This window comes from Hyla sarda, chromosome 2, assembly GCF_029499605.1.
Source record: "Hyla sarda isolate aHylSar1 chromosome 2, aHylSar1.hap1, whole genome shotgun sequence".
NCBI lineage: Eukaryota > Metazoa > Chordata > Amphibia > Anura > Hylidae > Hyla > Hyla sarda.
Window position 1 is genome coordinate 502,453,925 of NC_079190.1, and position 15,698 is coordinate 502,469,622.

The window sequence follows — 15,698 nt, forward strand, 5'->3', positions numbered from 1 at the left end:
ATCTCTATTGGAGAGTCCGAGATATAGCGGTGGGAACCCCGCGATCAGACGCTTATCCCCTATCCACAGGGAATATGTACCAGAGTTCCCCTTTAATAAATAAATAGTTGTGTATCATGTGCTAATAGTATAAAGTAGCATTACTTAGAGTTAGGCTAGGTTCACACTACTTTCCTGCCCCCATTAATCCTGCAGAAGATACTGGCGTATACTGTTAATGGGAGCAGCAGACCCCATACATTTCTATGGCCGGAGTCACCTGGGGATTTCGTTCAGGATGTATGCTCTATTTCAAAAGCGCGACAGCCCCCATTTTAGAGTCTGCTTAAAATAGTCCCGAACAAAGTCACTGGGCGACTCCATTCTGCCATAGAAGTAAATAGGGCCCGCCGCTCCTGTTAGTAGTATACGTCTATCCGTTTTTAGTGCTGGCAGAGTCGATTAACGGGAGCAGGAATGTGGTTTGAACAGCACCTCAGTCAGTAGCTATGTTACCAAGTACATCTTAAATATTTTTTAAATTTTACATTTCATGAAAGCGCAGTGGGAACTCGGCCTCATTCAAGTAACAAAACAGTAAATAAATAAAAAATGTAAGTACTTACAGAGACTTTTACTTCTTACTTACAGCTCCACAAGCCACTAAATGCAGCGACTCAGTCTGCGCCCCGGGGTGTAAATGAAAGCACCTGAGAACTATTCCTCCGCCTCTCGGTGCAGAGAAGACCAGGAGCGGATCCACACCATCCGGCTGCCTTGTGGTAGGTCTCACACAGTAAGGCTAGGTTGACAGGAATTTCCGTGCCGGATTACACTTTGGAATCCCACATGGACATTCTACTGCAACAGAGTCCTATTGAATTAAATGGGACTTTGCTTCGCTGTGTACACGGCGGAATTTCCGTGTCAGATGTTTCCGGCATGATAATTTCATTTTCTGTGTGCGCACAAAGAATGAACACATTCACGGAATGCATAGATGTCTATGAGAAGGCGCATTCCCGTGCAGGCCCAGCGCCGGTGCCCCGCACTCTCCGGAATATCTGCACGGAGATTCTCGGTGTGGACATTCCGACGTGAGAATATAGCCTAAGTGTTCGATTCCTTGCAGTGCCACCACAGGTGAAGTTGAGTATTACATTATGCTAACTGAACAATGTATAGGCCAGTATTTCCCAACCAGTGTGCCTCCAGCTGTTGCAAAAGTACAATTCCCATTTTGCAACAGCTGGAGGCACACTGGTTGGGAAGCACCGGTATAGGCTGTCCCTGTAATGCATGGACATGCCGCGCAGTTTGCGGAATATTTGCACGTAGATTCTCTGTGTGGACATTCCATAGTGTGAACATAGCAATTAGAGATAAGCGAACTTACAGTAAATTTGATTCGTCATGAACTTCTCGGCTCGGCAGTTGATGACTTATCCTGCATAAATTAGTTCAGCTTTCAGGTGCTCCGGTGGGCTGGAAAAGGTGGATACAGTCCTAGGAGACTCTTTCCTAGGAATGTATCCACCTTTTCCAGCCCACCGGAGCACCGAAAAGCTGAACTAATTTATGCAGGATAAGTCATCAACTGCCGAGCCGAGAAGTTCGTGACGAATCGAATTTACTGTAAGTTCGCTCATCTCTAATAGCAATACTGCTTCTGCAATGCCCCCTCCCATAGGCTTGCATTGAGGGGGCGGAGCGTGACATCACACAGGGCGGGGCCGTGACATCACAATGCTCTGGCCCCGAAACCGCCAGTCATCAGATATGAGCGAATACGCTTCGGGGACTGATTGTAACAGGGTGCTGCGGGCAAGATCAGGGGGTCCCCAGCGGCGGGATCCCTGCGATCAAGCATCTTATCCCCTATCCTTTGATTCTGTCGGATTTTTATGTCGCACATTCTGTCGCAAAAAGAGTAGGAATCCTGTTAGTTAATGAGGGCCAAAGTGTCAGTATTACTGCTAGGTGTAACATCCCTCCATTAATAAAAATTTACGCTTTATTTACTTTTCACCAATAGATATATATATTTATTTAGTTTTGGCTTTAAAGGGTTATTCCACTGCCCAGCTGCAAAAACAAAAACTCCTGTCTTCTGGGTCCCAGTCTTCTTACGCATTCTGGGGTTTGACAAGTCACACTGTGCTGAGCTTATTGTCGGCCACAATGATGTCACACTTGGGCCGGTGATACGTTGGCCAGTAGTGTCATGTAACAGGCCCGGGCACCAGGAAGAAGGCTGGGACCTGGCCCGTTACATGACACTGACGCTCAGCGTATCACGGGTCAAAGCTGTGGCGAACAATAACCTCAGGACAATGTGAGGCATCGAGCCCCAGAATGCGGAACAAGATCGGGGCCCAGAAAACAGGAGTGCGATATATGTGCACCAGGGGAGGTGTTGGAAGGTGAGTTAAAGTTTGTTATTTTGATTTTTGAAACCGGATACCATGGAAAAAGAAATCAGTGGAGTAAGTATATTTTAAGGTAAACTAAAAGGTGTCATTACAAAGTACAATTGATCCCACAAAAAACAAGCCTGATATGGGTCTGTGGATCGCAAAAAAAAAAGGTTATAGCTCTTAGAAGTACGGTACGGTGATCCCTCTGACCTCTTGATTTAATACAAACCCGTGATCATTCCCTCCCTTGATGACAGAGGCATTCTGCCCTCCACTACCATCTCCCTGTACGGCTCCAACAGGTCCGGGCCACTGAGGTCCAACATCTGCCGGGAGACAATCACTGCCCGGGGTTCTGCCAGGCCTAAGGAATTTAGCAGCTGAGTGCAGCTTCTCCACCACAAGGGGGCTATCCATCTTCTCTTTACCTGCATGATCAAGAGGGTTAGTGATATCTGTCAGGAACTTGGTGATCTTAAAGGGGTACTCTGCCCCTAGACATCTTATGCCCTATCCAAAGGATAGGGGATATGATGTCTGATCGCGGGGGTCCCGCTGCTGGCCACGCTCCCTTTAATCAAGTCTATGGGCAGGGGGCGTGATGCCGTCAAGCCCCCTCCCATAGACTTGCATTGAGGGGGCATGGCCGTGATGTCACGAGCAGGCGTGACTGTCACATCCTGAGCCTCCGCCCCGCATCGGCAGTCATCTGGCACAGAGCAAAATTTGCTCCATGCACCGGATGTCAGGGGTGCTGCAGCCAAGATCGCCGGGGTCCCCAGTGGCGGGACCCCGTGATCAGACATCTTATCCCCTATCCTTAAATTGGCACTGTCATGAACCTTTTTTTTTATTTTTATATGTTTTAGTACTCTATGTACTACAACATATCTCTAATATACATTCCTTTTTTTTTTCTTTGTTTAAAATATATTATTCAGTAGTGACGTCACGGCAGGCTGCAGCCGGCTACTAGGTTGGAGACCCCTAGTGGCCGGCTGCAGCCTGCCGTGATGTCAGTACTGAATTTGGACCGATCCTGGATGGGCACTCGTTCCCTGCCTGTCAATCAGACAGGCGAGAGTGAGCGCTGTGAACGCATGGCAGCTGCTTGCGCTCATTGGCTGCCTGGCCCCACAGCTGCCTGCGCTCATTGGCTACCCGCCCCCGGCATGTACAGTCTGGAGGCAGCGCGGCACTAAATCTCAGTGCTGTGCTGATGCTCCAGGACTGTACATGTCCTGTGCAGGTAAGTGAGGTCTTATTTCACTTACCCGTACTTTGTTTTGGTCCCAGGTCTCGGCAGTGAGCACGGCAGGTGGGCGATGCTCCCATATTCCTCCTCCCTGGATAAGACTACACTGCTAAACAGGGAGGAGGAGACCCTGGAGCAGCCTGCCGTGCTATGGCCGGTCATCTATGAGCGCTCCCGACGTGAGTGCAGCATAGATGAGCTAAGGGCGGAAGTGGGCCCTCCCAACAGGCATCAGTGACATTGTGCCTACTGGGGTAGTCTGTCTGGTAAGTGGGCACACTACCAGGCAGACAAAAAATAATTTCTAAGGGGGTAAAAACATTTTTAAAGACAGGGATGGGGTTAAGGATAGGTGGGCAATAGGCAGGGACAGAAACATTTTTTTGTCACATGGTGGGAGCTACTCTTTAAAGGAGTAGAGGTCTCTGTAGGTTCCTCGATTTTGAACAGAAGATAAAGATGACGGGTTCCGCCGACCTTGCTAAGCCCCTGACTCAGGCATATGCTTTGCTGCAATCGGTGGGTCCTGATCCGTTTGTGAAGTGGGTGACAGATATCCCTGAGTTGACTGAGGATAATTGGCAAAAAGTCACTAAGACGTTTTACCCTACATTGGTTAGTGCGAGGGATTTGCTTATTCAGATGCGGCTAATCCTTCACCTATACCACACTCCGGTTAAGTTGCTTCGTATTGGGGTCTCCTCTTCGGATGCTTGTTTTAGATGCAATGCGGATGTGGGTTCCCTTTTACATGCAATGGGGAGTTGTTGCCCTTGTGTGGAACCCTTTTGGAGAGAGGTGATGCAGTTTATGGCTGACCACTTGGACTTCCCCTTTGTGTTCTCCCCAGTTGTCTGTCTATTGGGTGTTATTGATGATCTGGCCACGGGCTCCCATAGGCGCCTTCTTATTAGGTTTTTACTATTTTGTGCTAGGAAAATATTGATACTGGCCATGAAGGATACCTCTCCTTCCCCTATAACGAGATGGTTCAACTTGGTTAATAAATATGTACAGTTGTATAAGACGCTGCATACTAGTCGTAAATGCCCCAGTAAATTTGATAGGGGAGTCAGTGATCCCCCCCTGAGAGGGTTAGTTCTTCGGGTTAGTTTGGCTGTCTAGGCTGGGTGTGGAGAAGGGAGGTGAGCTCTGGGAGAGTGTGTGTGTACCTGTAGTTTGCTATAAAATGATGCACACCAACATCAAATAATTATATAAACAATATATCTTTATTGATCAATACAATACACAAAAAAGGAGCGTACAAAAAGTTAAAATCATTTAAAAACAATGTGTCTGGTGGAGGAGTATAGTCCTGCAATGCCCACCCCGTACTGAAGGGGGGAAATATAACCCCACAAAAAACAACAGGCTGACCGGACCATAAGCAACACCCAAAATCATGTACCAGACTCACCTATAAAATACCTATATGTATAAGCACCCTAATACAAAGGATCTATATATATATATATATATATATATATATATATATATCTGCACTCAAATTCAGGCACATAAACTAGTGCTAGACATGTGCCGTGTCACAAAACAAAATCCACTGATAATGACAGTAATAGATAACACCAATGTGTAGAAATATGTCAATGTAACCTGAACCCAGAAAACTAAAAATAAATATAAAGTGTCATATACAACAGGTCAGTCAGGGGTATATAAGGAGATATAGGGTATCATACAAAACCGGTCAGTCAGGTGCATGTAGGGGGAGATCACAAGTCAAACAGCATCTAAATCAGAGCCAGGGCATCCTGTGTCTCAGTACGGGGGAAAAGTTGACCCCACGCGTTCCGCCTCCAGCAGCGGAGGTTTCCTCAGGAAGACTGACCGGTTTTGTATGATACCCTATATCTCCCTGGGTATATGCTTATACATATAGGCATTTTATAGGTGAGTATGGTACATGATTTTGGGTGTTGCTTATGGTCAGGCCAGCTTGTTATTTTTTGTGGGGTTATATTTCCCCCCTTCAGTACAGGGTGGGCGTTGCAGGACTATACTCCTCCGCCAGACACATTGTTTTTAAATGATTTTAACTTTTTGTACGCTCCTTTTTTGATCAATAGATATATTGTTTCTATAATTATTTGATGTTGGTGTGCATCATTTTATAGCTGCCAGCTTTTTTCTTGTTTCTTTTCTTATACTACATGTGGCAGCTTGCTGCACCCACTTTGCGATTATTATTCTGGGTGGTGCCCATCGTCTTTTCTCTAAGTATCTGTCGTTTGTCTTAATGTCTGTGTGTTTTTGTTGGCGAGATGTGGTCTTCCTACGTAGTGGACTCGGCCCTGTACTGCTCCCCTTCTGACAACTTAGGCTTGTGGACTGGGGGGCTATATCCTATACTATTATATGTGTATTTCTTGTTGTTTCCAGTTTGAAGAAGGTTATAAAAAAATACTTAAAAAAAAAAAAAAAACTGCTAAGGTAAACTTCCTACAGACTCCTAGGTCCTTAAAGCCCCACCCCTGGGACAGCTGGAAGCCCCACCCTTTTCCAGGACCAGTCAGGTCCGTAAGGCTTCTTGAAGGCTGTACTGTGGTCTTAAAGCATACTGGTCAGATCCCCAAAAAAATAAAATATATATATATATATATATATATATATATATATATATATATCCACACACTCTGTTACTCAGTACCAAATCCTGACCATGTACATGTATTTTTTATGCCTATCTTACCTATATTTATTATAAAAATTCCTCTTTTCATTAGCTCACAGTGTTAGGAATCCTCTCAGGGGTGGAAGGGGGCGTGTCCCTCACTTGTGGTGGTGGGAGGTGATTGGTGTGTGTGAGGTGGGAGGGGACATGCTCTTTAATATTTAGAATTTTTTAACCAACCACATTACAAAAGGCCGTCACGCCCCTCCGACAGACTTGCATTGAGGTGGCGTGTCCATGATGTCACGAGCCTCCAGCGCTGCACCCAATGCTCTAAACAAAGCAGCAGGGAGATCGTGGGGGTCCCCAGTGGCGGGACGCCCGTGATTAGACATCATATCCTCTTTATTTTGGATAGGGGATAAGATGCCTAGGGGCGGAGTACCCCATTAATTGCTTCAGGGTCTCCACCAAATTCTGTGTGCACATAGCTGTAATATCACAGGAGAAAGAGAAAGTAGATACACGAGGAGATTACTCTTATGTGCTCAGCAGTAATGGATTTTTTTTTTCTTTTAAACTTTTTTGTTTTTATAATTATTTTTTATTTTTTATTCAATAAATCTCATGTCCAGAAAAGTCATGCCCCACAGGATGTCTCTTCTGTTCTGTATAAAGAACAATGTCCGAATTCTCCAGATACAAAAAGAATAGAAGAAACAAAGAGAAGTCTTCATACTTTATTCTCACATAGAAGAACTTTGGGAAACAGTCCATTTAGTCCAAACCCAGTTGGATCTGGAGGTATTAAAAAATGAATCACATACCGAATGTGAAAAGGGCTTCTCCCCTTAGTGAGTTTTCATATGATTCACAAGATTTGGTTTTTCACTGAAACATTTCCCACATTCTGGACATGAAAATGGCTTCTCTCCTGTGTGAATGTTCTGATGCCTAACAAGATGTGATTTCTGACTAAAACATTTCCTACATTGCAAACATGAAAATGGCTTCTCTCCTGTGTGATGTCTTAGATGTCTATCAAGAAGTGATTTCATAGTAAAACATTTGCCACATTCCAAGCATAGAAATGGCTTCTCTTCTGCGTGAGTTTGCTGATGTTCCACAAGAATGCTATTCTCACAAAATGATTCTCCACATTCTGAACAAGAAAATGGCTTCTCTGTGTGGGTTTTTAGATGGTTATGCAGCCTTGTTTTCTTAATAAAACATCTTCCACATTCTGAGCATGAAAATGGTTTCTCTCCTGTGTGAGTTTTCATATGATCCACAAGGGTTGCTCTATGTCTAAAACACTTAAAACATTCAGGACATGTATAGGGCTTCTCTCCTGTGTGAGTTCTCTGATGAATAACAAGACTTGAATTCTTACTAAAATATTTCCCACATTCTGAGCATGACAATGGCTTCTGACCTGTGTGAAGTCTTTGATGTTCCACAAGATTTGACTTGTCACCAAATGATTTTCCACAGTCTGAACACAAAAATGGCTTCTCTCCTGTGTGCATTCTCTGATGTTTAACAAGATCAGCTTTCCTTGTACAACATTTGCCACATTCCAAGCATAACAGAGGCTTCTCCTCTGTGTGAGTTTTCTGATGTTCCACAAGACATATGTTCTCACTAAATGATTTTCCACATCCTAAGCATAAAAGTGGCTTCTCTCCTATGTGGTTTTTCTGATGTCTTACAAGAAGTGATTTCATAGTAAAACATTTGCCACATTCCAAGCATGAAAATGGTTTCTCTCCTGTGTGTGCTCTCTGATGATTGACAAGATATGCTTTCTTAAGGAAACATTTCCCACATTCTGAACATGAAAATGGCTTCTTGTCTGTGTGAGTTTTCTGATGGTATACAAGACTTGATTCCAATGTAAATGATTTTCCACAATCTGAACATGAAAAAGGTTTCTCCCCTGTGTGAGTTTTTAGATGGTCAACCAGCCTTGATTTTTTAGTAAAACCTTTTTCACATTCCGAGCAAGAAAATGGCTTCTCTCCTGTGTGAGCTTTTATATGTTCCACAAGAACTGCTCTATGACTAAAACACTTTAAACATTCTGGACATGCATATGACTTCTCTCCTGTGTGAGTTCTCTGATGAGTGACAAGATTTGATTTCTTACGAAAACATTTTCCACATTCTGAGCATGACAATGGCTTCTGTCCTGTGTGAGTTTTTTGATGCTCCACAAGATTTGACTTGTCACTAAATGATTTTCCACATTCTGAACATAAAAATGGCTTCTCTCCTGTGTGCATTCTCTGATGTTTAACAAGATGGGCTTTCCTATTAAAACATCTTCCACATTCCAGGCATTGAAATGGCTTCTCTCCTGTGTGATTCCTGTGATGGCTAACAAAATTTCTTTTCTTAGTAAAACATTTTCCACATTCCAGACATAAAAATGTCTTCTCTCCTGTGTGAGTTCAATGTTAAAAATTAATACAATGAGCAAGACACAATACAGTCAACACATCTAGATAATAGGCACACTTTTTTCTATGTACACACAAAGTGAAGCCATGTAAAGAAAATAATATGTACCATGTACCAAAATTATTTATTAGAGTCGAGCTGTAGTCAAACTGAAAAAATAAATAAATAAACAAATAAATAAAACTATTTCTATAAATTTTTAGCCTCTGGTGCTCTTATTACATCTGTGCTTGTACTATGTTTCTACAGCCACCCCCCTTACCCACTCCTCCAGTAAATTTATGTCAGTGTGTTACTTAACCTCTTAAGGATCCAGGGCTTACAGGTACACCCCGACGCCCTGAGACTTAAGGACCCAGGGCGTAACTTTATGTGCAATGGGCGGGGATTGGACTGGGATGCCTGCGCACGCAAGGACCGGCGAGTGGAGCAGTCAGCTTGGAGGACCGGCAGGCAAGTGGTGGCAGCGGCAGCATCAGAGGCAGCAGTGAAGATCGCTGTAAAGTGATCTTCACTGTTGCTTCTAGGAGTTTCAAAACTACAACTCCCAGCATGCCCAGACAGCATAGGCCTGTCTGGGCATGCTGGGAGTTGTAGTTTTGCAACGTCTGGAGGGCCACAGTTTGGAGACCACTGTGCAGTGGTCTCCTAACTGTGTCCTTCCAGATGTTGCAAAACTACAACTCTCAGCATGCCCAGACAGTCCATACATGCTGGGAGTTATAGTTCTGTAACATATGACCTTCAGATGTTGCAGAACTACAACTCCCAGCATGCCTGGAAAGTCTCGGCATGCTGGGAGTTGTAGTTTTGCAACATCTGGAAGGGCACAGTTTGGTGACCACTATATAGTAGTGCTCCAAATGTTGCAAAACTACAATTCAAGAATGCCGAGACTGTCCAGGCATGCTGGGATTTGTAATTCGGCAACATCTGGCCCTTCAGATGCTGCCGAACTCCAACTCCCAGCAGTCAGGGCATGCTTGGAGTTGAAGTTTTGAAACATCTGGAGGGCTACAGTTTTGGCACCACTACACAGTGGTCTCCAAACTGTTCTCCTCCAGCTGTTGCATAACTACAACTTCGAGCATGCCCTTCGGCTGTCTGGGCATGGTGGGAGTTGTAGTTTTGCAACAACTGGAAGCACACTAGTTGGGAAACATTGTCTGTTTCCTAACTCAGTGTTTCCCAACCCGTGTGCCTCCAACTGTTGCAAATCTATAACTCCCAGCATGCACTGACAGACCATGCATGCTGGGAGTTGTAGTTTTGCAACAGCTGGAGGTTTGCTCTCTATTCCCCATGTGAATGTACAGGATGCATTCACACAGGTGGGGGTTTACAGTGAGTTTCTCGCTTCAAGTTTGAGATGCAGCAAATTTTCGGCTGCAGCTCAAACTCCAAGCGGGAAACTCGCTGTGAACCCGACCGTGTGACTGTACCCTAAAAACACTACACTACACTACATAAACCCCAACATATACATATATTCCTACACAGCCCCCCCCCCCACCCTCCCCCACACGCACAATAAAAAATGAAAAATGTCTCATACGGCACTGTTTCCAAAACGGAGCCTCCAGCTGTTGCAAAACAACAACTCCCAGTATTGTCGGACAGCCATTGACTGTCCAGGCATGCTGGTACAGTCAATGGCTTTCAGGGTGTTTAGGAAACACTGCTGTAGGTTATTTTGGTATTGGAGGCAAGTGTCATTCTTGCATCCGGGTCAGTCCCTATGCAAATTCTTCATTTAGGCCTCAAATGCGCATGGCTCTCTCACTTCGGAGCACTGTCCTATTTCAAGGAAACAGTTTAGGGCCACATATGGGGTATTTCCATACTCGGCAGAAATTGCGTTACAAATTTTGTGTGGGCTTTTTCTCCATTTACCCCTTATAAAAAGGTAAAGTTGGGGTCTACTCCAGCATGTTAATGTAAAATTTTTTTATTTTTTACACTAACATGCTGGTGTTGCCCCATACTTTTCATTTTCACAAGAGGTTAAAGGAAAAAAGACCCCCAAAATTTGTAACGCAATTTCTCCTGAGTACAGAAATACCCCATATGTGGATGTGAAATGATCTGTGGGCGCACAACAAGGCTCAGGAGTGAGAGTGCACCATGTACATTTGAGGTGATTTGCACAAGGGTGGCTGATCGTTACAGCGGTTCTGACATAAACCCAAAAAAAAAAAAAAAATTTGGGAAACTACACATCTCACAGAACGTAACAAGGGGTACAGTGAGCCTTAACACCCCACAGGTGTTTGAAGAATTTTCGTTAAAAGTTGGACATAAAAATTTAAAAACAAAATTTCACTAATATGCTGGTGTTATCCAAAATTTTTCATTTTTACAAGGGGTAATAGGAAAAAAACTAAACATAATTTGTAACCCCATTTCATCTGAATATATGAATGCCTAATATGTGGATGTTAAGTGCTCTGTGGGCGCACTACAGGGCTCAGAAGAGAAGAAGCGCCATTGGACTTTTGGAGAGAGAATGTGTCTGGAATTGAAGGCCATGTGCGTTTATAAACCCCCCATAGAGCCTGAACAGAGGACCCCCCCACATGTGACACCATTTTAGAAAATACACCCCTCATGAAATGTAACAAGTGGTGCAGTGAGCATTTACACCCCACAGGTGTCTGAGAGATTTTTGGAACAGTGGTCTGTGAAAAAGAAAAATGTAATGTTTCATTTGCACAGCCCACTGTTCCAAAAATCTGTCAAATACCAGTGGGTGAGGGGTGTAGTTTCCAAAACAGGGTCATATTTGGGGGGTCCACTGTTCTGGCACCATGGGGGCTTTGTAAACGCACATGGTCTCCGACTTCTATTCAAACCAAATTCTCTCTCCAAAAGCCCAACGGTGCCCCTTCTCTTCTGAGCATTGTAGTTCCCCCGCAGTGCACTTTACATCCATATATGGAGTATTTCCATACTCAGAAGAAATAGTGTTACAAATTTTGGCTTTTTCTCCTATTACCCCTCGTAAAAAAGAAAAATTGGGGGTAACACCAGCCTTTTGGTGAAAAAAATTTTAAAAATTATTTTCCCGTCCAACTTTAGTGAATATTTTTCAAACACCTGTGGGGTGTAAAGGGTCACTGTACCCCTTGTTACGTTCCTTGAGGGGTGATGTTTCCCAAATATTATGTCATGTGTTAATTTTTTTCTGTTCTGGCACCATAGAGGCTTCCTAAATGTGACATGCCGCCCAAAAACCATTTCAGCAAAATTTGCTTTCAAAAAGCCAAATGTGGCTCCTTCTCTTCTGAGCATTGTAGTTCACCAGCAGTGCACTTTATGTCCAAACATGGGGTATTTCCATACTCAGAAGAAATGGGGTTACAAAATTTGGGGGGCATTTTCCACAGTATAGGGGATAAGCACTCAGCATCAACAGTGCTCTCATAGAAATGAATGGAGTGTGTCCCGTCTCCTGGTAGACGACACGCGCTCATCACTGAGAGCGCCGGGGTCCTGTCCTGGAGATCCTGCGGATAGGGGATAAGTTAATTTTCGATGGAGTACTACTTTAACCAAATTTCTTCCAAAGTGTACCAGAACCATTGAATATAATGGAAATGAGATCAGCAGGTATCTATACAATATACATCTCCATCACTGGAAATCAGGAAGAAATATCTTAAGGAATCTCAGTCTGTAATTTATAATGACAGAATAAAACATAAGATGTATGAAAGGCTCTTACCATTCTCTGATATGGGGTTTTCTAGTCCACTCATTGTTCCTCCAGAACTTTCCTGCAAAGATTCCAAATTATAGACCTGAGGAAAAAACATAAAGGAACCTTAGTTTATCTTCTATCCAGGTGAGCGTTACATCCCCCCTAGAAGGTATGAACCAATCTGCACAAGGATCTCCTCAAGTGGTGATCACATAGGATCTACAATCATCCTAGTGTATTACACATCAGCAGTTATGTATATGTTATTATGTCCCATGGAGTGATGGGAATCTATCCTAAAGAGGACAGCTGTGCTCACTAACATTATTCAGTAACATCACAGCTTTTACAGTAAAGAATCCTTTTATCACCGCTGGAGATGTTCCTCCATTACACGTTTCTTGTCAAGACTTAATGGATTTCATAATTTAGTATCTTTCCTCATAGCTGAGGCTGCACTAATGTTCTGTAAAGCAGTAAGATTATGGCCAATGACTCCTTCAGTACATGACAGTATTCTGTTGGCTTAGTAGCAGCTGACTGGCATTGTGCTGTTATTTACTCCATCATCTACAGGGGAGAACTTTACATTTATCCTGGATGAATCTTTATTGCCAAGTGCACAGAGGACGACATTTACCACAATCTTTTATGGAACCAGAAACAATTTATATCCACAACCGACCAGAACCAACACCAGATGATATAGATGATATAGATGATATAGAGGATATAGATGATATAGAGGATATACTGCACTGCTGGAGGAGAGTAGTAGAAGCTTCATTATATTCATCTATAGGGGATTTGTAGATATCTTCATCTACCTGATGGTCCAGTGGGATATCCTCCTCTTCCTCTTTACAATCCTGGGGATATAGAGGACGGGGACATCTCTCTGGGGGATTTATACTACTGGATCCATCTATAGGAAATAAACACAGTGACTGAATCCATTGTTATATGTGATGATCAGATGATGGGGGAATCTAGGAGATCCACAAACCTGCTCTCTCCTCTTACCTGGTGATGTGAGGGACTGGTGATCCTCCATCATGAGCTGATCCTTGTACAGATCCTTGTGTCCTAATAAATACTCCCACTCCTCCATGGAGAAATAGACAGTGACATCCTGACACCTTATAGGAACCTGACACAGACAATGATACAATTCTCCTCCAGACACTTCATACCTTGGTGTCATTGTATAATGTCCCAGCATTCCCAGCAGCGCTCACCTCTCCAGTCAGCAGCTCAGTGATCCTGGAGGTAAGTTCTAGGATCTTCTGCTCATGGATCAGTGAATGAGGTGGAGGCTCCTCGGGGGCGGAGCTCTGGCTCCTGCTCCAGCCTCCTGACACACGGGGTGTCACACACTCACCAGACGACTTCTTCACTACTGTGTAATCCTGTGTATGGGGAGACACTGATCACTACAGAGATTCTAAGATTCATTTCCACCTTTGACCTATTTAATTTATATGTAAATGAGAGTTAGTTTCTGTAGGATGAGGTCATATATCCTTATAGTTTAGTCTAGTAATAAAAACTTAATAGGCAGAGCTAAAAACTAATTAACCCCTTAACGCACAACGACGGGTATACCCGTCGTTCACATATTTGCAGCTGCTGCTGCATCCCGGGGGCAGAGCTTTTCACCTCCGGTTGTTTCCGGCAGGTGAGAAGTTCAGCTTCAACCCTTCGCGCAGAACGACGCATTCCGCCGTATAAAGGCGGCATTCATTAAGTGCACACTCCCGCGGTGCTGATCGGGTTAATTAGCTAAAGTCCCGGGGTGTCCGTGGGAGACCACTCCCGTCCGACACCCCGGGATCCCGTTTGATTAACCCGATCAGCGATCGGGTGTGCAGGGGCGGCGGGGGGTGTGTGGTGGGTGCGCGGCAATCCGGAAGTCCGGCAGCGGCGATGGCGGGTGCGTGGCGATGGCGGGGGTAAGTGCCCCCGCCATCGCCACGCACCCGCCGTTGCCGGACCTCCGCCCACGTGGAAGTCCGGGGAGAGCGGGGCACAGCGGGGTGAGAGAGAATGGAAAGTCGTTGCTTACCCGGTGGCGGCTCCGGATGAGTGGGGATCCGGCAGGCTGTGGAGGGATCTGACTGGCCGGTGAGTGGTCAACGTTGGCCCTCAAGACGATGCAATACTACAACTCCCAGCATGTACAGACAGCCTGGGCATGCTGGGAGTTGTAGTTTTGCAACATCTGGAGGACCACTGTTTGGAGACCACTGTGTAGTGGTCGCCAAACTGTGATCCTCCAGATGTTGCAAAACTACAACTCCCGGCATGTCCAGCTGCAAATGGCTGTCTGGGCATGCTGGGAGTTGTAGTTGTGTGCCTCCAGCTGTTGCAAAACTACAACTCCCAGCATGCCCAGAGGGTACATTCACACGGGCAGGTTTACAGTAAGTTTCCTGCTTCAAGTTTGAGCTGCGGCAAATTTTCTGCCGCAGCGCAAACTCCTAGTGGGAAACTCACTGTAAACCAGTCAGTGCGAATGTACCCTAAAAACACTACACTACACTAACACATAATAAAGAGTAAAACACTACATATACACCCCCTTATACTGCCCCCCCCCCAATAAAAAAAAAAAAACTATGGTACGGCAGTGTTTCCAAAACAGAGCCTCCAGCTGTTGCAAAACAACAACTCTCAGCATTTTTGGACAGCCACTGACTGTCCAGGCAAGCTGGGAGTTTAGCAACAGCTGGAGGCACCCTGTTTTGGAATCACTGGCATAGAATACCCCTATGTCCACCCCTATGCAATCCCTAATTTAGTCCTCAAATGCGCATGGTGCTCTCTCACTTCAGAGCCCTGTCGTATCTCAAGGAAACAGTTTAGGGCCACATATGGGGTATTTCCGTACTCAGGAAAAATCGTGTTACAAATTTTGGGGGGCTTTTTCTCCTTTTACCCCTTATGAAAAGGAAAAGTTGGGGTCTACATCAGCCGATTAGTGTAAATAATTTTTTTTTTTTACGCTAACATGCTGGTGTTGCCTCATACTTTTTATTTTCACAAAAGGAAAAAAAGACCCTCAAAATTTGTAACGCAATTTCTCCTGAGAGCGCACCATGTACATTTGAGGCCTAAATTGGTGATTTGCACAGGGGTGGCTGATTTTACAACGGTTCTGACATAAGCATAAAAAAATAGATACCCACATGTGACCCCATTTTGGAAACTACACCCCCCACGGAACGTGACAAGGGGTATAGTGAGTCT

General features: G+C 44.5%; 1 protein-coding gene across 1 annotated transcript; it reads right to left on the reverse strand.

Annotated features, from left to right (window-relative positions):
- Window positions 1–6,591: 6,591 nt before the first annotated feature.
- Window positions 6,592–14,168, reverse strand: LOC130357526 (oocyte zinc finger protein XlCOF6-like). Its single transcript, XM_056560220.1, has 6 exons — window positions 14,109–14,168; window positions 13,688–13,855; window positions 13,390–13,599; window positions 13,012–13,095; window positions 12,474–12,549; window positions 6,592–8,729 (listed from the first exon to the last, which is right to left on the reverse strand). The coding sequence occupies exons 1-6, from the start codon at window positions 14,166–14,168 to the stop codon at window positions 7,138–7,140; spliced, it is 2,190 nt and encodes a 729-aa protein (XP_056416195.1). The 3' UTR covers window positions 6,592–7,137.
- Window positions 14,169–15,698: the final 1,530 nt, after the last annotated feature.

Excerpts from the sequence above, each read along its gene's own strand:
- LOC130357526 (XM_056560220.1), bottom strand. The coding sequence starts at position 14,168 with ATGCGTCGTTCTGCGCGAAGGGTTGAAGCTGAACTTCTCACCTGCCGG. Across the intron at positions 13,096-13,389 it reads ACAATGGATTCAGTCACTGT|ATTGTGGTAAATGTCGTCCT; the intron begins GTTTATTTCCTA and ends GTTCCATAAAAG. Across the intron at positions 12,550-13,011 it reads TCTCCCCTGTAGATGATGGA|GTCTATAATTTGGAATCTTT; the intron begins GTAAATAACAGC and ends TTTTTTCCTCAG.